The sequence below is a fragment of the Psammomys obesus genome, unplaced genomic scaffold (assembly GCF_907164565.1).
Source record: "Psammomys obesus unplaced genomic scaffold, mPsaObe1.curated_primary_1811, whole genome shotgun sequence".
NCBI classification, from domain to species: domain Eukaryota; kingdom Metazoa; phylum Chordata; class Mammalia; order Rodentia; family Muridae; genus Psammomys; species Psammomys obesus.
Window position 1 is genome coordinate 2,943,698 of NW_026587215.1, and position 26,780 is coordinate 2,970,477.

The following is a 26,780-nucleotide window of genomic DNA, read 5'->3' on the forward strand; positions in this document are numbered from 1 at the left end:
ACAGTAGATCCAGGTCTCATCTAGTCTGTGCGCCTAACCCAGCTCCTGGCAGCCACCGGCCCACTGTGGTGGTTGCTTCATGGATTTGCCTATGGCACTAGAATCATGCCATGTGCTTTTCTGTGTTGATCTTAGTTCATTTAGCATTGTGTCTGCAAGCTTTACCCCCGTAAAACTTGCATATTTTTAACAGACTCATTTCTGTATACTGTAGTTGATAGAATAGAGCTGTTTTGAGGCTGCCTGTACTGTCACTAGAGATGGTGACTTAACATACTAGACCCACCCCACATACACACACACACGCTGGGGATCAAACATGGGGCCTTGTGCGTGTTTGGCAAGTATTTTAACATTGAGATACACCCCAACCCTGGGAAGAATTCTTAGCCCCTGTGATACACCTTACTGCTACTAAGTGGTGGTAGATGTAAACAGAGGGAACGTTGTCGGAGCTTCACAGGGGACAGACCCGCATCCCACGCACAGCTCGGTGGACAGGACCCTTTTTTCCTCTGCTCTAACAAGCAAAGGTATTTACTAAGTACCTTTTTTGAGTTCGTAACTGGAAGAGGGTAGTAATTATCAAGTTTGGTTTTTTTTTGTTTTATTTAGTTTTTTATTTTCCAGACAGGGTTTCTCTGACTGTCCTGGAACTCACTCTGTAGACTAGGCTGGCCTTGAACTCACGGATATCTACCTGCCTCTGCCTCCTGAGTGCTGGGTTTAAAGGCTTGCATCACCTCGCCCCACCTAAAGTTGAGTTTTGATATTAGCAGTTGCAGGTCTCTCCAGGGACACATGGTAGAGGAAATGGGGGGTATAGGTCAGAAGCTAGGCTTGGGAGCAGACTCTTGGCTGTGGTTTTGATGGGGAAGACAGTGTTGTTGTCTAACCCTGGATGTTTTGGAAGCATAAATCTGACCTTGGAAGGCATTCTGGGAAGAAGCCCATCTGCCGTTTAGATTTTCAGGCTGCTATGGGCAGGTAGCATCATATGCTGGAGTGAAGGTGCTGTCAAAGGCAGTTATCTATGAAGTCAGTGCACCTGTGCTGTTACAGCTCCCAGTTGTAGAGAATGTGTTTGCGTACCCATCCTGCCAGGAAGCTCAGGCTGAGGCACTTAAGATGGGCTGTTGGTTCACACTCTCTCCCCAGACCCCAGAAACCACCTTGCACTTGGTAGGTAGGCACCGACTACTTCCATAAAGAGGAGCAAACACTCTGGTCCTCAGGAACACTTTTTGAATAAAAGCGGGTCTTGGATGGGGGTAGCTCCAGTGAAGAGGGCTGGGGACCAAGGATGGAGTGGGCCCCCAGGAGGACAGAAGAAAGAAAACATCTTCAACATGAGGGCAGGAGCTTACTTGACCCCTTTGTACTGGTTAGGCATGACTGACCTCCTGCACCACTAACCCTCTAACTTTGGCTGTGGAAGCCAAAATCACCAGCTGCTGCTGTTGCTGCTGCTGCTCCTGCTGCTGCTGCTTCTTTATCTTCTTCATTCTTCCTTCTTCTTCCTTCTTCCTGGGCTGTGTTTCCTCAGAGGACGTCCTCATCTTCTGCTCGATGGGGGCCTTCACCAGAAGCCCCCCCCCCCCCACTGCTTAGCTGAAAGTCTGCCCTGCCTACATTCTGCCTTGTTAACTCCTGGTTTATTTCTCCACAATATTGATGCCTGCTGAAGTCATCGGGATTGCCTGTGTTCCTTTTCTGGAATGCAAGCCCAGTTTCTGTCATTTTCTGCTCTATCTGTGTACAAGTTGTGACCTGCAGGCTATAGGAGGCACTGAGAGTGTCAGGCTGGTAACTGCTTTTGTTTTAAGCACTGTTTTTAAACCTTAGGAACCTTCTGAGCAGCAGATTAAGATCATGTTCACAACTGGTGTCCTTGAGGACTGCCTGCTGTAACAGGCAAGATGTCTTTCTACACTGTAGGTCATCACCCCATATAGGTGTTGTGAATGTGGTTGTTGTGAAAAACTTAGCAACAGTAAAGGGTTTCCAAAGATTCAGTGACCAAAAATTAGCTTAAAATCAAACACGTAATATATTTCAAGTGTTTTCTGCAGCATTCACCAATTGCATTAAACAGCTTGGCTGAAACTGCAGCCTTGTTTCTGAGCATACAGCATGTGCACTTTGCACAGAGCATGCCATCACACCTTCAGATGCTGCCTAAAACACCTCAGCTTGTATGAGAATGTTTGTTATGAATTACAGTGTTTTTACTGTATAAACAGTTTCCTGCTCACAAAATGGCTTAATTGCAGAAAACAAAGACTTCTAATATTTTCTTTACTGTCCTCAGTAAATGTCACATTACTATATCTTTGAATTGCAATATTTAGGAATGTTTGATTTTAAAAATTGCTGTTTGGGAGCTGGGAGAGATACTTAACACCTGAAATCCCAGCACCCAGCAGCTGAAGCAAGAGGATTGCCATGCGTTCTGGACCAGTCTGGGACACAGAGTGAGGCCCTGTGTCATTCACTCCTTTCCCCAAAATTACAGTTTGGGTCTCTAACGTGGGTTTTATAAGAACTGGTTAAATGGGGGTATGGGAAGATGACTCAGTGATTAAGAGTACATCCTGTGCAAGCATGAGGACTTGTTTGAATCCCTAGCATCCACATAGAATGGAGTTCATGGCCGCATATACTTAGGAACGTAGAGAACAGTAAGGAGAATTGCAGTCTGCTGGCCTGCCAGCTTAGCTCCATGTTCAACGACAGATGTGATAGAGTGGGGCCCCTGATGCCCTCATCTGGCCTCTTGACTGTGTGTATGGGCATGCATCCCACAGGTGTGTACATATACCATATACTTAATACACCACACTCATACACACACTGAATTGATAAGTGAATTTTGACTTGTGACTAAGACAGCTTTCCACAAATGTCTGAAATGACCCTAAGTATACCTCTGCCACACTGAATATGTATTCATGTAAAGGAGCATTCTCAACATTACCAGTTGTAAAATCCAGGTATCAGTCAGTGCTGAAAATCACTGAAGATGTTCTGTGTTCTGCATCATCAGATACAGCCAACATTTAATTCATTTTGTAAAAATAAATAAGCACAGCCATCTCATAAGCATGCAATTTTGCTTTGTCTCTAAAAAGTACTCCAAAGTGCCAAAGACACTGTTCTTTGGAGAAAGGTATATGCCACTAAGCCTGACCTGGAACTCAGAGAGTGGAGGGAGAGAATAGAGTCCACAAGCTGTCCTCTGACCACCACGTATTCTTTATGTTATGTGTACCTCTATCCCCAATAATGTTTGAAAAAAGTCCAAAGAGCCGCTTTTAAATACATTTTACTATGATTTGTTACCGGTAAATGCTTGATTTGTGTGCCTGTCTTACATATCTATATACCCAGGGTTGCATAAAAATTTCTCAGGAAAATGGTACAAGTGGAAAGGATTTTAAGAATTTGGGTCTTAACTGACCACCTAGAATCTGAGCTTTCTAATTGTGAAGGCCATGGGTTTCTAGTAGGATGCTCATTGAAGGATCCCCACATTGTTGGTGGCTAAGCACGGGTTGCAGTCTGAAACATGGTCCAGAGTTAACAGTGTGACCTGGAGCCAGGGCTGAAGACGCACCAGTGAGTGTATCAGATGTATTTCTTCTTGGGGATGAGGGCCATTGTGCGCTTGTGTATATACCACCTCCCTCCCCTTAGTGAGAAGCCTTTGCACTGTTAGCTTGAGAGTAAATGGGGAGGAAGGCTGGTGGGAGTTGGGATGAGGGCTGTTTGATTCTGCTCAGCTGGAGGCAATAAATAGTTTTCAGTGAATGAACATTCTACACTCTGTCTTAAAAATTGCTGAGCCTGTTTTGCTGTCTCTTTATGGCTTACTTTTAGTGCTTGGTGTCAAATTTCTTATTGCCAGTCTTTTTATTCTTTTATTTTTTTTTATAAATAGCAAAACACACACACACACACACACACACACACACACACAGAAGTGGAGAGCAGTATTGTGGAAACCCTAAGCTGGTAGCCCAAACACACTTTCTTCACTTTCCCTTCCCTTTTAAAGCCTTTGTTTCGGGAAAAAGGAAATTGGTGTATTGGAGAGCAATTGTTGGTTTTTCATGATAGGACTTGTTAGTCTAATTTGGTGAGGGCCTGGAGCTGCAAATGGGAGTAAATAGAAAAGATGGAGCCGAAGCAGGCATGCTGGGGAGGAAACAAAGCCTGGACATTCTTGTGGGACTCCATCAAAAGCTTCCTAGGCTACCTGATGCTTTCAAGTGCCTGGGACCCTCCCAGTCCCCATTCTACCAGAACTCAGGCCAGGCTAATACTTGGCAGACTCTAGTTCTTTTGTTGTTTTCTGTGTTTCAGCATGACAAGAGTTTCCTTTCTGACAGAGCCCCCATTTACTTCTTTGTCTAGTACATACCTAGGCTCCTAAGATAAGGTTCAAGTGTCCAATGTGAAGGTCCAACTGGTGTTTCAGGAACATTGTCTGCCTCAGCGGAGGGCTAAGGAGGCAGGTACATGCAGACTGACTTAATCTGTTCAGCCAGCTGAAGGAAGGAAAGGAGGTGGCTGCCTTCTTGGAGTTACTGTTAACTCTCTTGTCTACCTTCCTGCTCAGAGACTCCCACTGGCATTTTGCCTGTGCCTGTCCTTAGCCCAGGTGTACTGTGTTTGAGAATTAGATGTTGCCCGGTGAGCAGGATGGCCTTTTATGGGCTGGTTTAATTGAAGACTCTTCATAGTGTCCTGATGTGAAGGTGTCCTGGCCCAGCCAACTCTTTCCATTTTAAGCTCTCTCCAGGAGGCAGGTGACTCATCCCGACCGAGGAATGGAGGCCCTTGCTGCTCTGGGGAGGTGGAGGCAGCAGCAGGGTCTCGCTCTTGCCTCCTGTGTGCAGTGTTCCATTCTCAAACTCCCTCAGAACCCTTCTTGGAGGTGATTTAGGGAGGTCCTGGAACCCCTTAGTGCTCTGTTGGCGGCTTGTTGCAGAAGAGAACTTACTTCCTCGTGGTTGACCATGCGAACAGTGTACATTTTCATGTGTGGGGCACTTGATTTACCTCTGTGACTCACTTACCCACTAGACAGTGCTGAGCTGTGGCAAGAGGAATGGGAACCTTCTTAGTTACCTGATATGTTGACTGTGATAAGAATAAAGGAGGAATGAAGTTGCCTGGGTGGTGTCTACATGAGCCAAGAGAGTTCAAGGGCATAGAAGTGTCTCCCCCAGGAATCTTGGATCTCCTGTGGTAAAACCTCAGGGGTCTTAATGATCATGGAGTTTGTCTTGACCACGCCTTCAACTTCCTCCCAGATTTTGGGTTAATTCAACTCAAAATAAAATAATTATCTTTGTCTACATTTTTATTTTGAGAGAATTTTGTGCTTGTATACAGTGATAAGAATCTTGTGTGTCTTTTGTCCAGTGTCTCCAGTGGTGCCTTCTTTTAGTAATGTTTTTAAAACTTGAACTTGGACTGGCAGGATGACTCAGTGGGCAAATGCTGCTGCTGCCACACCTGACAACCTGAGTCCAGTATATCAGGCCTGTATGGTGGAGGGATAGAACTGAGGCCTACAGGCTGTCCTCTGGCCTGCTAACATACGCTGTGGCATGCATATGTACACACATACGCGACACATAAATGTAAAATAGTTAAAGAGGCTGGAGAGATGGCTCAGTGGGTAATTAAGATCAGTGAGCTGCTCTTGCAGAGGACTTGGGTTCAATTCCCACATGACAGCTTACAACCGTATTTAACTCCAGTTCCAGGAGATCCAGTGTCCTCTTCTGGCTCACAGGCACCAGGCATACATACATGCAGAAAAAGCACATATACAAAAAATAAAAACAAATATTCTTAAATTTTGAGAAAAATATTTTTTTAAAACAACAAGAAAAGTAACAACTGGACATACCAACTATAAAAAGTTTGTATGTGGGCCTGGAGAGTTGGCCTAGCAATTAAGAACACTGGCTGTTCTTTCAGAGGGCCTTAGTCCAATTCCTAGCAGCCATACGGTGACTTACAACCATCTAAAATGTGATCTGATGCCCTCTTCTGGCACTCATAAAATAAATAAATAGATCTTATAAAAAAAAAAAAAAAAAAAAGGTTTGTGCACACTGGCACTGGCAATATGGCTCATACAGCAGAGGAACTTTTGTGTAGCTCTGTTGACCTGAGCTGGGTCCCTGGATCCCACAAGATGGCAGGGGGAACTGACCCTGGCGAGTTGGCCTTTGATCTCCACATATGCACTATGACATGCACATGCCTGAGCTTTCATACACACTTTTTTGTAAGGCTGTACAATTGTCCATAGGTATCGCTGATATAGGAGGAGCAGTAGTTTCCTTCCAAAGGGTGTGTACCCTTATATAAAGATTATATATAACCTTTCTTGTACTTACATATACTATAACATGAACTATGTTTTACATCTTGTCTTAAATTTAACTATATCTTGAAGACTTAGCTTTCTTAGTGCAGGAAGAGCTTCTTTATATGATTACATAGTTTTCCCTGAGTAAATAAGATATAATTTATTTAACCAGTCCCCTTATCTTTGCCATTATACACATTGTTGTAATGTTTGCAATGAGTTTTCTTTACATATACAATTCCCCACATGTGTCATCATGAGTAATTATTTTCCTGTGATAAATTCCAAAAGATAGCTGGGTCAAAGACTGTACTGTAATTTTGATAAATAACTGCCAGATTGTTTTGCATAGAGATTTTAACAGGCCACACTCTCACCAGTAGTGGTATCTGTGGATGCCTGCTTTCACTGTTGATAGCACCTTTATTCCCAAGTTTCCTTTCTTGAGTGTCCATTTCTGCACCAGGTTATCTGCATTGATTTGGAGGAGCTCGTGTAATGTGGAATCCAGCTCTTAGCAATATAAAGCACAGTTCTCACTTTGTTCTCGGAGAATGTTACAGCTGGTAATTGTTAAAGGTTTTCTGTGATCAGATATGCTGCCGTTTGTTGTGGCTCCTGAGTTTGTGTCCTAGTCAGAAGCTTATCTATTCCCTAATTATATTCTTAAAATTATGCACTGTTTTCTAGCGTGCTTCCCTCCCTCCTCTTTTCTTTCTCTTCCCTCTTCACCCATCTGGAGTTTGTTCTTTGGTACGAGGAGTGAGATGTATAGCTCTCGCTTTATAAAGACAAGTACTTTCTTGAGAGTGTTTCGTACCGTGGCTGCTTCTCTGTTGATTCTTGCAGGTAAGTGTGCGATGTGGGAGAGCCCGAGGCAGCGGCAGCTCTTTCTTGGGTGCTGTTAGCTTGTCATCATCAGCTGTTTTCACAATCTGTATAATTCATACCCCCTTGTATAGATACAAAACTGATTTAAAAGATAATTTGCCCAAATTCTTGCCATTAATGTTCAAACTACAATGTAATCTTTTCATACCACATTTTATTTATCTATTCGTTTATTCTCTGTGGTATATTTGTATGTTTGTGTAGGTGAACAGTGTCATGGCACACATGTGGAGCTTATAGGACAACCTGTAAAAGTTTGTTCTCCCTTTCACCATGTGGGTCCTGGAGGTCAAACTCTGACCATCAGGTTTGGTGCAAGCACCATTTACCTGCCAAGCCATCTATCTCTCTTGCCCTACAATATGACCTTAAACTGAATTTTTCCTCCTTATATCTGACTACAGTGTAGAAGGGAGGGCCCTTGGGACTGGGACTGTTTGTCCTGATTGGCTGACTGTGTTTTGGTATAGGGATGTAAAACAGGAATTCAGAAGATTCATCCTTGGAGGCTGAGAGTCCTGAAACACTTCAGAATTAAAGAAATACAGTATGCATTCATTAATAGAATCCTTAGATTCAAGTAAAACATTCAAGCAAGCAAGTTGGCTTTTATACCAGCTTGACACAGTTTAGAGTCATCTGAGACAAGGGAACCTCAATTAAGAAAATGCCTTTATAAGAATGGTGCACAGCCCTTGGCAGGTTATTCTGGATGTATAAGAAAGCAGGCTGAACAAGCCATGGAGCAAGCCAATAAGAAGCACTTGCCCTTGGTTTCTGCATCAGCTCCTGCCTCCAGATTCCTGCTTTACCCTCCTGCCCAGACTTCCTTGGATGTTGAACCTACTGTAAGATAAGATGAGCCCTTACAGCTGATGATGACAAGCTAACAGCACCCAAGAAAGAGCTGCCGCTGCTTTGGGCTCTCCCACATCACACACTTACCTGCAAGAATCAACAGAGAAGCAGTCACGGTACAAGCTGCTTTTGGTCTTGTGTTCATCATAACAGCTGAAAAGTAACTAATATACATAGAATACTCTCCTCAAAGGAGAAAAAGCTCCTTTTCAGTAGTGTAAGAGTATCTCTCAGAAAAACAGCTTACATGTAGCTGTTACTGAGGTTGTAGACAGTTTCAAGGTTTGCTCGTCCATATTTGTCAGGTTACCTGAGTAGAAATTAGGTGCTCTACACTAACTAAACTACTACTTATGCTACTAAACACTGTCTCTGTGGGGACTTGAGTGTTATTTTGAATGGGATAGGCATCCTCTATTTGACCTCACAGATTAAGTGTTGCCATGGCTGTTACAAAAGGCTATATGTATAATTCATATTTTAGATTTTGAGTCATTTCCCAATTGGTGTGTAATTTTAGTGGAAGAACTGGGTCATTTGAGTTCACAAGTCAGATTTATTCTGTAATTCATTACTTATTACTATTAAACATGCTTATCTTTCAGAAATATACATTTCCTTCAGAGTAATTCAATTATTATTCAGCTTTCTAAATTTACATAACAACTACTGGCGCACAAGAACATGGCTTTCCATTTTTACCATTCTGAAAATAGAGTACAAATTGCAAGCATCAAGAATTAGGGTACAACTGTCACCTGTGGAGTCTTGAATTCAGAGTTGCTTTTCTTCTGCGCTAATTTTTTTTAATACCAAGATAAGTGTCACAAATGGCACCCTTTCTCGTAGCATTTCCAGAATTAGAATAACAGATACAAACTAAATGGGAATGGTGCCTTACCGATAGGAAAGCTGTGGCTGAGATGGTCTTTGCAGCTCCAAGGGTAGAGAGATCATTCATAAAACAACACTTTCGGCTTACCTGGGAAGCTTGTGCTATGCTGTGTGCCTGCCTGGCTCACTGCTGTATTTCTTCAGAGATAAGTCCATTTCTCTTCTGTTCAATTTCTGGTATAAAACATTTGTTCATTTGTTTCTTGTTTTCTCGAGGCACAAACCTAGAGGAATGTGTAAATTATTATAAAGGCCAGACATAATTGGACTCTACTGATCATCCTGTGCCTGTTACCTGGTGCCTGTCAGGGCTAGGTTGAAGCTGTCAGGGCTAGGTTGAGGACATACGGTCAGACAGGAGTGCAGTATACTGTCTGAATTCATCTTCTTCCCATTGATCTCATAAATTTTAATGTTGCTTTAAAAGACCCTTGCGACATTACTAAGGCCCTTGGGACAGTAGCTTAGTGGTAGATGAGAGCTAAGGCTCCTTCTGCTTTTGGCAAGAGGTGCCCTACGATCACAGACCTCTTCTTATTTCCTTGGTGTGCCCAGCTCCTTGCTGAGATGCTCCTAGTCGGCATCTGAAGAGAAGAGGCCATGGTGTGTGCGGCCACGGTAAAGCACTTCTTTTTTTTCAGGTCTTGGCCACTCATGCTTTTAGATACCGTAAATTTAGTCAGACTCAATGCTTGAATTGCTTTGTAGTTAAGACTGAGTGGAATTTCAACGTAATTTAATTTTGATGTGAAATTGCTTACAGTTTTAATGTATTTCAAAAGCAAGTTACTGATGTTGTTATTTGAGGCAAGATCTTACTCTGTGACCCCAGCTGGCTTTGAATTTGTGGCCGTCTTCCTTCATCAGCCTCCCAAGTGCTGGGGTAACAGACATGAACCACCACACCCAGCTATTTAGTCTTTTTAAAAATTAGTTATTATTTTGTTTGTGGGAACATATGTGCCACAGAACAGATGTGAAAGTCAGAAGACAACTTTTGAGAACCTTCCTTTCCTCTCCTGTAATGTAGGTTCACTTTCCTGCTAAGTCACCTCACCAGCCCTATCTATGCTTTTAATATAAAATAGTAAGTATTAGGCCATGCCCAGAAGCAACAAATAGCAGTACAAAATGACCACACCCGAGTGTTTGTGGCTGCGTCCTCCATCTACTGGGAACTTTTTTTTAAGACCTCTTTTATTTTTCTTACATCTAACATGAAATTGGCATAAAATAAACTGCTCGCATTTAAATTGTACAATTTGATACGTCTTGGTATCTATACAAAAGAGAATGAATATGTTCTTTACTATCAAAGTCTCTTACTGCCCATTTGCTATCCCTCCTGCCCATCTTTCCCCACCTTTTCCCAAACCTCAGTCAGCCCTGTATCTATTTCCTTTCTAGCACTATAAATTAATTTGCATTTCCTGGTATTTTTAGTCAAGTAGAATCATTCATTGGATCCTCTAGTCTGGCCTCTTTTCCTTGTCATCATTATTTTGAGGTTTGTGTTGTGTACATCAGTACTTCCTTCCTGTTATTGCTGAGTAGCAGCCTGTTGTACACTATATCATAATTTATCCATTTGCTTCTTAAAGTATATTTGGGTATCTAGTTTTCAGTAATTACAGAGAGAGCTGTCGTGAATGTTTAGTTGAAGATCATTGCTGGAGGCTCACTTTTCTCTGGGCATGCAAGGGCTGGCCACAGGCAAGTGGATGTTTCACTCCTTCCAAGCTTGCCAACTGCTTTGCAGAATGATCATATCATTTCATAGCCCCACTAAGAGACAGTCCAGTTGCTAATGCTAGCGACTTCGGGGTGTGCCACTGGTGGAGTGTTGCTGTGTGATGTTTTGATCATGCAACATTGTACATCATCATTATCATGACTGACTCTACACAGTCCCCAAGAGACTGTGTATGTTACTAACATAGTGCTTATCATGCCACAAAGACTTTGTCTGAAGGTGGGGAAAGTGTCTGTATCTGTCTGGATTAGGAAGAAATGAAATATTGAAGTTTTGTGGTTGTAATGTTATGTTTTCTTCCTGTGAGACACTTAGTCTCAAAATGACTTCTATTTCCTAGCAGTGTTTGGCCGTGTCTTCTAATTTAATATCATGTACAAATTACATTAGCATCCCATTAAATTCCCTCAGTCAGATCCAACAAATGAAAAAATGTTATGAACAAATCCAACACAGATATTTGGAGTATCTTACTATATGATTTCCTCTGCCTAAATGGATGTATTCCAGCAGGCTCCCTTTGTTAGGCATTTGAAATTAAAAACACTTTGTGAGTACTTGGAGTAACCCTTTTCACTGCACTTCTTTTGTTACTTTTTCTCCTTGCAAATATTCATGTGGTATCATTAATCCTTAATTGGTTTTGATTGGTAATGGTTTGTGTCTAGTTATTTTCTTTCTGTTTTATAAATTGCAAGGATTACCTTTTGTCTTTTAAGGAAGTACATACTTGTCAAATCACAGGTGTTAGATGTGTTTTGAAAGATTCCGTTTAAAACTGTTGAGTAGAGTTCTTGGTAGGCAGACAGTGACTGGCATGCACTCCCTTTATGGACAGAGATAATTAAGTGGTGATGCCATCTCCTGGGTCCTTGGGGAACTGTGAAGTCAGGCCCCAGGGGAGCTTCTTCCCCCTCTCGCACAGTCAGGAAGCTGCTGTGACATTTGTAGGCTTCGGGACCACATCTCTAGCAGGATGTGGACCTGTGTGTGCAGGACTGAAGCTGAACGTAGGTGCTTTTTATTGGCAACATCAATGTCTCTGTCTTCTGGGAAATAGGCCAGAAGTGACCTGGAATCGGTGCTGGTGTTAATAGAGCTGAGGTACATCCCATCACAAAGTGGAGTGACAGCTAAAAGAATACTGTGAACAGTGTGGTGGAGAAGCATTCTGAATGACCTCACATCATCGGTTACGCTTAAGACAAGAAAGACTTGGTTAACAGGAAACTGTTAACAACTGGAACATGGTAGGGTAAAGTGTAGGTTCTACGGTATTTTTGGAAGTACATGTCTAGGACTGTTGACTTAAGTTTTTCTGAAGTTCTCAAATATGACTTTGTTAAATAGCTATTTTCAAAATGGTTTAAAGCAGTGGTTCTCAACCTGTGGGTTTGCGACCCCTTTGGGTCACATATCAGATATTTATATTACAGTTCATAACAGCAAAATTACAGTTATGAAATAACAATGAAAATTATTTTATTGTTGGGGTCACCGCAACATGAGGAACTGTGCATTAAAGCATTGAAGTATCAGGAAGGTTGAGAAACACTGGTTTAAAGTATAGGTCCTGGAGCTGAACAGATAAGTTCAGTGGTTAAGAGCACTTGTTGCTCATGCAGAGGACCTGGGTTCCATTCCCAGCGCCCAAACAGTGGTTCAGAACCATCCGTAACTCCAGCTCCATGAGATCCAATGCCTTCTTTGGATCTTCGGTTACCAAGCACCCCTGTAGTACACATGCACATGCTTACAGAACACGCGTGAAATAAAGTGATCAAAACTTTAAGTGTAGGGCCTTGAAAATGTTAACTAGGAGACCAAAAGATGAGTCAGTGTTTGAAGCTCTTTTTTTTTTTTAAATTGAGTTTTCGAGGTGTAAATTGTAGATTCATGGGCAGTTCTAAGAAACAATACAAAAGAATTCTATATACTCTTTAGCCCAGTTACCAGTGGTGACTGCTTGTAAAGCTATAAAGAGTATCATAGCCACGGTTATGACATTGCTGCAACCCATGGATCTTACCAAGGCTTCTCATTTTATTTGCATCTGTGTATGTGTGCACATATGTAGTTCTACTGAGTTCTGTTTCATCTTTGTCACTAGGGAGACAGAACACCTTTCTAACCTCATCTGCCTTGCCCTCACCTGCAGCCTATGGCAGTCAACCCCTTGTTCTTCCAGAAATGTTACATAAATGCCTTGAGACAGTACATATGACTATAACCTGTTACATCTGTCCAGTAGTCTGTGCAGCTGTTTGTAAACTCTGGGACTAAAAGAGCTGCCACTTAGACAGCCATGGTGTCTGAGTAGTCTTGGAGGCTACAAATGGCCAATTATCCGAACATTTTAAGAAAGGCACGATTCTCCCAAGTATCTGCAGCAATTCCCTGTCTAATCGAGTCTTGTTCGTTAGTCTAAACTGAGCTGCTTATTATTTTACTCTAGTTACTGCACAGTCAACATACTAGCAGTCCTTTTTCTCTCCTTCGTGGGTGATCTCTTAACTCAATTAACGCAAAGTGACTGCGTATGTGCCATCGTACAGTACACAGCCTTTGGTACTGGTTTTGTACTCCCTGGCAGTTTCTGTAAGTGGTTGATGTACTTTCTGCTCATGCTTTGAAACACCAAAGACACTGCAAGCTCTCCTCAGAGCATTTGGAATGCATTAGAGATGAGAGCTGAACACGAAGGACGTAGGCTCCCACACTGCGTTGCCTCCATGGCGAGGCGAGCCACGCCAGGTTAACAAATCTGGTTGAGAGCTCCAGGAAGGCCGGAAGCACAGGCTTTCTTTGCTTTTCAACTTGGCATCTGCATAGTCCTTAACATCAAGCAGGTACCATAGTAATGAATGAGGCAAAAAAAAAAAAAAAAGAGGTTTGGTTTGGTTTGGTTTTTAATAGCAGTCCAGGACTTTTGGAGTGTCACATAGTAAGCACAGGAAACTGAAGTTTGAGAGTGTCAGTAGGAGACTGGCTGTGGTTCTCTGCCTCCCTTCAACAAAGTAAACCCTAAACAAACACCAGTCACTTTACCGTGTCTTATTTCTCCTCTTCTCCCGCTCCTTTTCTTTCTTCTCTACTTCTCATTCCCCTTCCCTCTGAAGCTCACAGTGTTGCCCCAGGCTCTCCTCAGAGTGCTCAACTCCAGCGTGCTCCCGCCCCCAGCGGCTAGACTGCTGGCATACCACTGTGCCCTCCAGTAGCATTTTCTCCATTTAGATCTCTGTTCAGCTGATACTGCCTCAGCAGGAGCAGCAAATGTCGCATGTTCCCTGTCCTTTCCCATCTTTATTCATAGTATTTGTCATGGTTCCTGGTATTGTGTTTCCTCTGTCTCTTTGTCTAGGGTATGAGCACTCTGAAGACAGGGACAGACTCTTTTGCTTACTGTTACAGGTCAGTAACTGTTGTGTCACAGTCACGGAATGTGCTTATTAGATTTTTTTCCCCCTTTTTTTGGGCCTTTTCTTTAAACTCGTCTCCCATCTACAGCACAAAAAACATTGTTCACTCTTTCTTGTCTTTTCAGCTTGTACCCAGGGCTTACCTGTACCAGGCAAGTGTTCTATCACTGAATTACACACACACACTCACACACACACACTTTCACTCTTTCAATGATAACATATTTACACAGAGCCCCTTGTGTGCCTGTGTGAGGCAAGTGACAGGAAGAGTCAGGCTGCTACCACCACCGTACCTACTCCTGTACTGCAGTGTGCAGGGTGCTCTGCATAAGAGCTGCTGTGGGAGAGTCAGTACCAATGCCTGCTGGGAGAAGTAGCCTTTTGATTGGAGGTAGGGATACTACAGGGATTTGTGAGTCTGATTCTGTGGCCAGTGTAGGAAGATGTCTACTATCTGACTTGAAATGCCTTTATTCTGAGAGCACCCACTCCTCTTATTTGCACTTCGACACTTCTCATTCCTTGTGTAGAATGCTCTCTTGCTATCCACCGGAACCAATGAATAACTTGCCTCAAAGATCTCCATTCCTAGACCACTTTGTCAGAGGCCTTTCCCAGGCAAGTAGGCCAATGCCCTCTTCTGCTAATCTCTGTCCGTTTACCCTGCCCTGTCTCCATCTGAAGCATAGGTCGTAGGCACATATATTGTTGTATGCCTTGTTTATTCCCTGTTCTCTCTGCAAGCTGAAGTTTGGCTTTGTTCCTGCCTTGTCCCAATGCTTGGGAAAGTGCCTGCCTCATGTTAGACGGCTAGTGTTTGTTAAAGAAAAGGTTCCATTTTCGGTTCTCCTGATAGGAAGGGGGAGGGTTGTGTAAAAACCACAAAGGTATCTCTAAGCCACATTTTTTACAAGACCAGTACACTACATAAGGCTACTTTATGAGCTCTGAGGCTAATGATGGCATGATGAGATCTAGAATTTGATGTATTTTCCCCTTGGTGGTAGGAGGTATGCAGGATGGATAAGTGGGGCATGTAGAGGAATTTTAATTCAGAACATGGCTGTCCTGGCAAGAAATCACATCCAAAGAGCTTCTTAGGTCTGTGTGATCCAGCTGGAATACAAACATGCCTTTAATCCAGGAGACAGGCAAGCAGATCTGAGTTCAAGGCCAGCCTGGTATAGAACAAGTTTCAGGTAAGGAAAAGTTTAGATCCAGGCATGGTGGTACATGCCTTTAATCCCAGACAATGAAGGTAAAGTTAGTTTGTAGAAGGAAGCGTCCCTGTTTGAAAGTGATGTCTGATTGAGTGGCAGAAATAGTGATGAATCAGAAAAAGACTTGACAGAGAAGGTGAGCCCAATTCTCACGAGAAGAGAGAGGAAAGGGAAGCTTTTAAGGAGCAACACAGAATGAGAGAGAAAAGAGGCAGTTTTACCAGGACAGTAATAGAGAGACGGGTTGAGACAGTAATAGAGAGAACTCAGGCAAAGCCCGAATGAGCAAGGGAATGAGAAGGAGCCAGGAGAATAGAACAGAGTGCTTAAGTTAGTTTGAGGCCAAACAGAGCAATTCAGGGGCCGAGAGAAAAACCAGATTTATAAGTCAGCTGGGAGAGGAGTTTGAGCCAGAACAGCTGAGTTGAACCAGCCAGCCTGGAGCTCAGTGAAACAAAAAAGAGTGAGCTGATTAAGCAGTAAGTCTGAGAAGCTAAAAACATTCTAGACCTAGGTTAGATTGTATGGAGGCTAGAAGCTTCCAGGACTAGGCCTAGGTTAGCAGGCAGAGGCAGTAAGACTCTAAGACAGCAATTTAAAAGCAAGAGAATAAAAGTTCCTTTTACAGGGGGAAGTGGAGGTTGGATTTGCACACTGAGTGCCAGCAGTAGGGAGTTGTAGTCCAGACCAACTGATATGTATATGTATCAGTTATGTATGTAATTTAATTTTTAATTTATATGCATTAGTGTGAAGTTGTCAGATCCCTTGGAAGTGACGTTATAGACAGTTGTGAGCTGCCATGCCGGTGCTGGAAATAGAACCCAGGCCCCTAAGAGAAGCAGACAGTGCTCTTAACCACTGAGCCATCTCTCCAGCCCCTAGAGCAACTAACTGTTCTTAGCTGTCCTCTGCTTAGTATCAGGCTGCAGGAGCCTTTGGGCAGGTTTTCAGGAATGTGTACTCCATTGCTCTTCAGTGTTGCAAACTTGCCCGCAGAGCCAGGTTCTTGCTGTGTCACAGTGCAGGCAGTGTTGGATGTTTTCTGTTTTATTTAAGTACTGCTGTGTGTATGTGTGTGTGTGTGTGTCTGTCTGTCTGTCTGTGAGCTTGTGCATGTATGTGTGTGTGTTGCATGTGCAGGTGCACAGGAAATATTCTTTCCAGTTTGGTTTTTGAGACACTCACTTTGAAACCTTGAGCTTGCCAATTAGGATAGGCTACCTCTGGCCAGCCCCAGGAACACACCTGGATTCGAAGCACATCACCACACTCATCTTTTATGTGAGTTCTGAGAAACAACCTCAGGTCCTCACACTCGAACAGCAAGCACTTTACAACTTAGCTACTACCACAGCCCATCAAGTACTGCCTTTGTGTTTGTTTTGTGTTTGTTTGTTTGTTTGTTTGTTTGTTTGAGACAGAGTTCTCTGTGTAGCCCTAGCTGTCTTGGAACTCACTTTGTAGACCAGGCTGATCTCAAACTCAAGAGATCCACTTGCCTGTACCTCCTAAGTGCTGGGATTAAAGGTGTGTGCCACCGATGCCTGGGCTTGTTTGTGTTCTTTAAACAAATAATACATTTTATTTTGTTTGGTTGTGTGCCTGAGTGTGGAGGTTTGCAAGGAGAAGGGGTCTGTACTTTTATCACATGCTACTAGGGATCAAGCTCAACTTGTCACATTGGCAGTTTTGTGCCTTTTACATACTGAGACATTTTACAACTGCTTTGCTAAAACTTTACTTTCGACTGATAACTATTACAAAACTGATGATGAGCAAATGCTGGTACTCCCTTTCGGAGCTCTTTGTGGTTTGGGGCTGCAGTGGTGGGAGCCTCTTGGTAGCATGCAGGAGGCCTTGGATTCCATCCTCAGCATGACAGAAAGGAGCAGTGGGAGTGTAATTAGACTTTTTTACCATTCTAGAGTACACCGTCTGTCCCTGTTGTGTCTTTTCTTTTTTTATTATTTTTAATTAAATTTTTATTTTTTTACATTAATTACATTTTATTCACTTTGCTTTCCAGCTGTAGCACCCTCCTTCATCCCTCCCAACCTCACCCTCCCTCCCTCATCTCTTCCCATGCCCCTCTCCAAGTCCACCGATAGGGGAGATCCACCTCCCCTTCCATCCGACCCTAGCTTATCAGGTCTCATCAGGACTGGCTGCATTGTCCTCCTCTGTGTCCTGGCAAGGCTACTCCTCCTGGGTGGGGGTGGGGGGTGTCAAAGAGCCAGCCACTGAGTTCATGTCAGAGACAGTCCCTCTTCCCCTTACTAGGGAACCCACTTGGAGACTGAGCTGCCATGGGCTATATCTGAGCAGGGGTTCTAGGTTATATCCATGAATGTACCTTGTTTGGAGAATCAGTCTCAGAAAATACCCCTGAGCCCAGATATTTTGGTTCTGTTGTTCTCCTTGTGGAGCTCCTTTCCTCTCTGGGCTTACTAACTCCCTCTTCTTTCATATGATTCCCTGCACTCTGCCCAAAGTTTGGTTATTAGTCTCAGCATCGCTTTGATACACTGTGTCATTTCTTTACCTACATGTTCTTTAGTTCTAACATGAAGGCTGAAATGACAAAGATTTGCTGCCTACAGAGGCAAGTGCTGGTACCTGGAAGTAAACCCAACTCCTAGACAATGCCCTTCACTCTTCCTGTCCAAACCCTCATGGAAGAAATGTGTGCAGAACATTGGGCTGGCAGCTTCAGTTTCAGCCAGGAGTGTCTGGGGTCTGTGAGGAATTTGAGGTAAACTTTTGAAGTGTAAGTTTTTGATTTTTTTTCCCCCCGAGACAAAGTTTCTTTGCGTAACCTTGGCTGTCCTGGAATTCCCTTTGTAGACCCTGGTCTACTACTGGCCTCAACTCAAAGTGATGCCTCTGCCTCCCAGGTGCCCGGATTACAGGCACGTGCCACCATTCCCAGCTTAAAGGGTAAATTTTAATAAATACAATTGTACCAGCAGTTTTCAAGCCTAGCTACATGATAGAATACTTGGGAATGGGGGAGTAAAAAATCCGTAGTGATTGAATTTAGAGTTCAATTCGAACTCTATATAATGGCTTATAACTGCCTCTAGCATTACTTACAGTCTTGAATTTAGGTTTTGAAAACTCCTTTTTTTTTTTTTTTTTTTTTTTTTTTTTGCTTGTTTCCTGAGTTGTTAGAGAATGAACACTGACCTGCCCAGGCACATGTAGCTCTTTTGCCAATGCGGTAGTGTTTTCTGGCAAACAGAACATTCTCCTGTGCTCCTGCAGTGTAACCACCAGAAAGAAGCAAAGATCCAGCCCTGCAGAGCTGGAGGCTGAGGCAGGAGAATTGCCTTGAATTTGAAGACAGTCTGAACTACATAGTGTGTCCTGCATAGCCTGGGCTGGTACAATGAGACCCTGCCTCAAAATAAACCAGAACAGAATGCAAAGTCAATATTGCCATTGACTCTTGAGTCCCAATTGAACACATGTCTCCTGCTCTTTTTCCCTCTGCCCCATTACTGCCTCCCAACTGCAACTTTTTGAGTGGCAAAGGACTTGCCTCGTGGTTTTGGCCCTATCTCATTACTTTCCCTCTCCTCAGAGCAGGTTTTCAAGCTTTCCTTGATTTTGATGGCCTTAACCAGGGAATATTTCAAGGCATTTATTTTGTAGTTTGCCTTTTAGCTCTCAGAATGCAGTTGTCTGATAGGTCAACAAGGCCCCATGATAATAAACAGGTGATGGGATGCTTGGTTGAGTCTGTACCTGCCAGCCTACTGTTACCCTTTAGTCTTTTAAATTTGAAAGGGGTTGGTGTTTTTAAACTCTTCGAGTGTTCCATTCCCCTCTCATAATTTATTCATTTCTTACTTCTCCTTTGTCCTCTGTGTTTTACTAGTGTATATAATGGTTTACAACCTCTTCTAGCATTACTTACAGTGGTCTTACGTGCTCCAGATAGTCAAATCCCCTTCAGACTGTCTTTAAGGTCTTCCCGCTTTATGACAGTCTATTTTCATATTAAACTTCCATGGCCCTCGCTCCTGAATTAGCATTTTGGTTGTCTCTCCAAATAACTGGTTCTCTTGGTAAAGAATGGTGTTTAAAAACTGCAAGTCTGCGTGCTAAATAGGCTCATTGCTATTTGAGTATTCCTTGTCTTTTAGCCTCACAGTTACAGGTGTGGCGGGGCGGGAATAGGTAGGTTCACGGGCAGACAGCGTATGTTGTCTGTGTTTATTGAAAGCAATAAGTACTTACTGATAACCAGCTCAGATCCAGCTCCACATGTTTGTTTTCCCCCTTTGCATTTTTGTAGCTCCTTTTTTTTTTTTTTTTTAGGCTTGAGACATCTGGCTGCTGTTGTCCTGCTACCCTCTTTACTGTCACCTTCTGTATGCAGTGCCCTCCCGTTGGTGGGGTGGGTGTCCTCCTCCTCCACCTGGGCTCTGAGTCAGCACAGGGATCTGTTAAAGCTCCCCAAGTGATATTTCTGTGCAGCCTAGATAGGGAACACCTGATTAAGAGGTAGGTGAGTTCCACTATTTGGTTCAAGCAAGTCAGTGATCAGGCTTTTAAGTACAATTTGGCAAAGTAAATTTTTCCCTAGGAAAATGAAAGGTAAGAGAAGTCTTAATTCTACCAAGATGCTGTTTAAAAATGAAACCAAAAAGAAAAAAAAAATCAGGGTGAAAGCAAAGCTCGTCTCCTGAAAGCTTTGAAAAATATTTGCTTTGGAAATAAATGTCTTTCTAGTGAGCATGAATTTCATTCTTTTCCTGAAGTACCTATTCATAGGAAAAAAAAAAATTAGTTGTTTTTGAGAATGTATCTCATTAAAAACATACTTTTTTTTTTTTAAGTGGGGCATTTTTAACAAATTTGGAAATTTGAGACGTAGAAAAATGACAACCTGCTTTTTAAAGCACCAAATATTTAAGCAGGAGATGTCCAGGCTTTGGCTGCTCCTTTTCTTTAACTAGTTTTACTATAAAATCTGGGTAGGGGCAGGGAACCTCATCCTTTCCTGCTTGACGAAAAGAAAGCACAGCACCCCTAAAGCCATTTATAATGGGGACTATGGCCAGCCCCTTTACATAGTCAACACTTCATATATTCTACTTTTTAAAATTTTATTATAATTTTATACGTATAGATGTCTTGTCTGCATATATATGTGTGTGCATTACATGAATGCCTGGTGCCCACAAAGACCAGAAAAGGGCATTGTTTGTGAACTGCCATCTGGGTGCTGGGAAGAGAACTCAGATCCTCTGCAAGAGGAGCTTAGCACTCTTAACTTGAAACTCTCTTTTCAGCCCTGGCCAAAATGTACTTCTGCAAACTCATGTACACAGTGCATGCTGTCTCAGTCAGGGAAATCCATCATTGGACCTACGGGAGTTCAAGAAGAGTTTACCTTTGATTGTGTTTTCACATGAAAGCTACATTTGGACTTTGAGTTTTGCATTTATTTATATATATATACATATATATCAAAAGCTTTTGTGTGTTTATGCTCAGGAGTATAGTAGAAAGTCTGATATTTGTATCTGTGAATTTAGTAACAGTTCAACAGGAAAGTAAATACTTTTTTTTTTTAAATATTAGGGGTTTGTTTTGTTTTGGCTTGGCTTTGTTTTTGTTTTATTATTGTTGGTGTTTTGGGTTTTTTGTTTTTGACAGAATGTCACTATGTAGCCAGTGTTAGCTTATAACTTAACAGTCCTCCTCACTTCACTTCCAAAGCATCCCACATGTTGGGATGCTCACCTCCATCTCTGGTATAGAAAATTTTTGTTTTCTGTAAGTAAAACATTGATTACATATTTGTGAATGCCCACTTTAGTTCTTCCCTCTGTTTCTTTTGTGTATTTGACTAGACATGACTTTTTCCCTAGACCTGTCCCTCAGGAACCATTTTTGTGGGTTTTGCCATTTGCAAACCTGTTAGTTCCTTAATTGTTTCTTTAATCCCCTTTTATCTTAGTCATATTCTAGACGATGTCTGTGAAGCCATGAGTTGATGTGTTACTATATAAAATCCTAAATGTCATAGGCTATGTCTGTTCTCTATGTGGCGATCTAGGAGCTGGGTTTCTGACTGCTTTCTCCAGTAAGGTTCAGTAAGCTATCTGGGGCTTGTTTCCTAAAGGGAACCCTCTAGTTGAGGTTATACTTTTGGTGAGTGTAACCTCAGCAGATACATAAAATGAAAGTTACTGAACATTAGAATAAATGTTACATTTCAGGATTACTTTGGATTTGTAATATAAATTTTATAATTTTAAAGTTTAGCACAATTCCTCAATTGGAGGGCTATTATTGTGCATTGTTTTTACGCTAATAAGTGAAGCAGCTCTATTGACCGAATTCATATTTGTAGGGACACTTTGATTTCTAGGACTTTTAGTACCCTCCCTAAAAACAAGTATAGTGGGGTTGGGGAGGTAGCTAGCCAAGTAATGTGCTTGCTATGCAAGCATGAGGACCTGAGTTAGAGCCCCAGCACTATGGGTTTTGGTTGTTGTTAGGTCCAGGCACTGGTGCACACCTGTAAACATAGCTCTAGGGCAGGGATTAGGGATCAGAGACAGGTAGGTCCCTGGGGCTTGCCAGCCACCCTCTCTACTAGGAAGTGAGCTCTATGTTCAATCTTTAAAAAAAAAAAAAAAAAAAGAGGTGTTGGGGCTAGAAGAATTACTCGTGCTTAAGATCACTTGCTTCTCTTTCAGAGGACCCAAGTCATTCCTAAGACTCATGTGTTGGCTCACAGACACCTATAATTTCTGTTTTAGGGATCCAATGCCCTCTTCTGGCCTCTTTAGGCACCAGGCACCCATACCCCTAAAATAAAAGTAAAAAAAGGAGAGAGAGAAAAGTTCAATGATAGAGGAAGAAACCCAAGGTCTGCTTTTGACTTACACACACAAAACATGATATGAATAAGTTTGAAAAATACAGAACAGAAAATTATGTGTTCATCATTCCAAAGACATCATGGGCAGACACCTAAATTATGATATAAATTTCTATACTACAACTGAATTAACATATCTGTTTTACTTGTTTTAAATATTACTAAAAGCCAACTATATATTTTATTCAAAACAAACCTACTATTAAATAAATGTACACTAATCCTGTGAGTGAGATGCTTCCAGGCATCTCTGAAACCAAGCCTAATATAATGAACACTTGTGCAAGGGATGGCAAATAATAATGTGGGAACACCAAAAGGTGGTGGGTTTTATGTATCCTTTTGGTGTAAGTAAGGTAATAACACTGTGATCTTTGCTAGGGACGTGTGTGTGTGAACATACGTCTCTAACCTTTCCGGTGTGTTACTTCTCTTTACAGAGAGAAGGAGCAAGAAAGGGAAGAACAGTTAATGGAAGACAAGAAAAGGAAGAAAGAGGATAAAAAGAAGAAAGAAACCACCCAGAAGGTGAGTTGAGCAGTTGGGTCTGTCTTTATATGTGCTGGCTGTCCATAAGTGACTGACACCATAATGCTGCCTGAGACATAGTTTATTTGAAAGTACAAAAAATATTTGAGGCTTATACATATTACCATACAGTGGGTGATAAATGGTGTTGCTGCTTCTTGCATGAAAACATTAGTAAATAATACTAAAGACAGCCTCAACTTGTGTTCCACTGTCTGAATCATAATTGAGTATCCATCTTCTCTCTGAGTTTATAGACAAACTTAAAAACTTGCTCGAGTATGCCGTATTGTTTTGTTTTGTTTTGTTTTTAAATAATTTCACCAGTAAACTGCCCTCAGACAGGGTCTAGTAGGCCACACGTGGGGTCGCATGTCTGTAATCGCATCACTCGGGAGGAAGGCCGATGCCCAGTTTGAGGTTATCTGGACTATACAGCTAGTTCCAGACCAGCCTGGGCTACATAGTGTGACCCTGTCTCAAAAATCGTCAAACAGATGCTATCTTGGAGAGTGTTTGGGGGGATAGAACATTGCATAGCTTTGAGGATGGACTTGGAGGAAAAGAGTTACTGAATGAAAAACAGAGCTGACTCGGTTAAACATTCGCCTGACGGAACTATTGGAAGTAGAGAGTTAGAATGCCCCGACAGCCTCGCTTTTGCTTCCAAGCATTGCTTCTGCTCCAGCACACAGACCTGGCCCCTGCCTGGCCAGGCTGCTTTTTCCTGCTCCACCATTGCATTAGTAACATGTGGCTTGGGCTGTGGCTCTGCAGGATCGCTCTGTTGATCTTTCTGGAGACAGGATTTGCTGGCCGGGTCTTGTATGGTTCCGTGGAAATCTGGGAGGCAGGGCCTCATTGCAGGTCAGGCATCTTGAGGCTCCCGGGGCTGTGGAACTATTTTTAAAGCTAGGTTTGTGGAGGTCTAAACTGTTAGGGGTTCAGAGAGAGCCATTCACATGGAACATTAAAGGCCATCAGACCTAACGTGAAGCACAAGGGCCACACTGCAGCTATTCCCCACGCCAGTGAATTTCATGTAATTTCATTTTTTGAAGTAATATTTCAATAGATCAGTTGTAAGGACCAGCATTTGAAAAATCTTGGAAATACTTTCTGAATTGGCCCGCAGAATACCCTGCTATGTTAAGTGTATGAATGTAGTTTTTTATGACTTAATTAAAAGGAACAGTCAGTTATTATTTAGTGCTATATCAGACTGCTGTGTGATTTAAATTTTTTATCTGGGAGCTGGAGAGATGGCTCAGTGTTTGAGGACACTGACTGTTCTTCCAGAGGTCCTAGACTCAAATCCCAGCTCACAACTGTCTGTAACTCCAAGATATGACACACTCATGTAGACATGCATGCTGACAAATCACCAGTGAACATAGAATAAAGGTACATAAAATTTTGTCTTTTTTTTTTTTTTTTACCATATCTTCATGCTATCAGAATCCTTGCTTCCAACCTCAGCCTTTGAGACTTGCCTGCAATTCTCGAATAAAGAGTATGAATAGAAATGAGCCTGATGTGGTCCGGTATACCTATAATCCCACCATATGGGATGATGTGGAGGCAGAATGATTGGAAGTTCAGGGCGTTCCTCAGCCATATAGTGAGTTCTATGCCAAGTGGGCTACGTAAAGAGGGAGGAAAGAGGTGAGCGTTTGTCCTTCACCTTGGATACATGGCCACCTTTCCTTCAGTGTGGCTGAGCAATATACAGGTGCACTAGTGCTGGCTGGTCCTACTGCCCTGTGCTTTGCTGCCCTCCCTCCTCCCCTCAAAAAAGTCTTAAGTGAACTTAGAACCTTTTCCCCTTCAGCCACTCACATGTTACCTACTAAATCAGTACACAGATTTCACTGTCTGTGAGAATGAAATTAAGAGGGGACCCCAAGGGTCTCCAGCTGGGATTGTTGACTAGAGAGTGATTGCTTTAGACAGTATGTATTCCATCTTTATTCTTAACATAGACAACTGCTTGTTGCATTAAAAATATTAATGTTGCTAGGAAGCCAGAGGCAGGCAGCTCTTTTGAGTTCAAGGCCAGCCTTGTCTACAAAGTGAGTTCCAGGACAACCAGGGATACAGAGAGAAACCCTGACTTGGAAAAAAAAAACAAAAATATATATTTATCTTATATTGATGTAATATTCATATATATTAATGTCTAAGTTATAAATTAAATATGCATATGCAGACTTTCATGTACTCTACAAATAGGAAATATATTTGAAATAAGGGAGAACATGGCTCCATTAGAGAGTAAATTGGGATTACTTATGCAAACTGTAATTTATGCAGCTGGGCACTGAATGCATGCATTTTCATTGAAGATGAGTAAGAAGTAATGACAAAGAGAACAGTAACCTTACACTTTTAAGGGATTAATTATAACTAATATAAAAATTTAGTCATTTTTGTTGGATATGATGATGTCTGCCTATAACCCAGTTCTTGGCAAGAGGATTCGAAGTTCCAGGTCACCCAGGGTTGCAGAGAGAGGGAGAGGAACAGAGTGAGGGTGGGAGACAGACAGACAGAGAAAGAGAAGAGAAGTACTTTTTTTCTCAGAAACATTCTAGATCAGCTAACAAAGTCTTGCCTGACACATTTTGCTATACTAAGCCACTCTATAATTTTAGAATTAAATTTCAATTTAGCAAATTTAAGAAAAGTGCACAAAGCTTACCGTGTGATTACCCTGTGAGCTAGAAGGCATAAAATATGCTCTGGTGGAGAGGATTTTAGAGAATGTACCAGATGTTTTGTTCTGTGGTCATCAGTCAGCTTCCATGGCTTTCTTGTTTTCCTCATTGTTTTATAGCTATCTTTTTATGTCTGTCTTCCCCTTTAAACTGGATATACATTTCTTGAAGTCATATTTGTTTCAATAGCATCCATGTGTCTGGTACCCAGCAGATGCTCAGAGTGTTTGTTTAGGAAGTGAATGATCAAGAATGAATGGTGGTGAGCCAAGTATGTAACTTGGTAGAAGAGTGTTCAGTCCTCAGCACTGGATCCACAAAAAGAATGAATGATGCCAGTGTAATTTTTATTAAAAACATTGACTTGAATTTAGGGCTAAAATTAAATTTCCTCCACACAGAAATTAAGCATGAGCCCCTTTCCACTGTGTTCAGTGGCAGTTTGCTTTTTCCAGAACCATCCCTGAGTAAACTGTGTTAAATTCCCATTCACGAGAGAGGTGTAAAGAAGGACTCCATTCATTCATTAGGCTGACACTGCGAAAGGAGCGTTGTGTAATGTTGGCAGGATGTAGGCTCTGACTGTCCAGCTTTTCACCATCTGAGAGTTGGCTGTTGCAACAGCACCCACATTACAAGACATATTCAACATGATTTAGATTTGTTGCTTACATCTGGGGGAAGTGTTGACTTCTATACAACTGTTCTTCAAAATGGCATTCCAAGAAATAGTTACAATGGAATACAAACTAAAATGCCATCAGGAACTGTTATGTGGAGCAAACCATTCATTCTTGGGTAATTGGGGATTATTTTTAAAATGTACAAGGGTGTTTTCACTGGAATTGAGCTCTTTAGCAATTAGTAGTGGGGAGCATGTTCACTTCAAGACAATTGCGCAGATTTCAGCAGATACAATTAGCCTGTTCTGTGATGTAAAAACATAAGAAGCACTCTAGGGAATCCTCAGAATACATGGTTTAGGTCACATGCAGAGTCTGAGTGTGCGAGGATCAGTCTTGAGGGTTGGTCAGCTCCAGGACATCCCCTCCACAGACGGCCATGCTTTTACAAAGAGCAGTAATCCAGAATGAATACTAGCCACATACGTCTTTTAAAGAATATTGTGGCCTGCATTTTTAAATTCATTAATCATTCATTTAATTTCATTTTGGATAACATTGACAGTATGTAAAATGGTG

At 42.1% G+C, this 26,780-nt stretch overlaps 1 protein-coding gene across 4 annotated transcripts in view; it reads left to right on the top strand.

Moving 5' to 3' along the window:
- Positions 1 to 26,780, top strand: part of Tnrc6b (trinucleotide repeat containing adaptor 6B) — a 221,872-nt gene that overhangs the window by 126,942 nt on the left and 68,150 nt on the right. For all 4 annotated transcript variants that reach the window (XM_055603110.1, XM_055603107.1, XM_055603109.1 and 1 more), the window contains one exon: positions 22,774 to 22,861. In XM_055603110.1, coding sequence (XP_055459085.1) covers positions 22,774 to 22,861 — 88 coding nt within the window. The remainder of the gene's footprint in view (positions 1 to 22,773; positions 22,862 to 26,780) is intronic.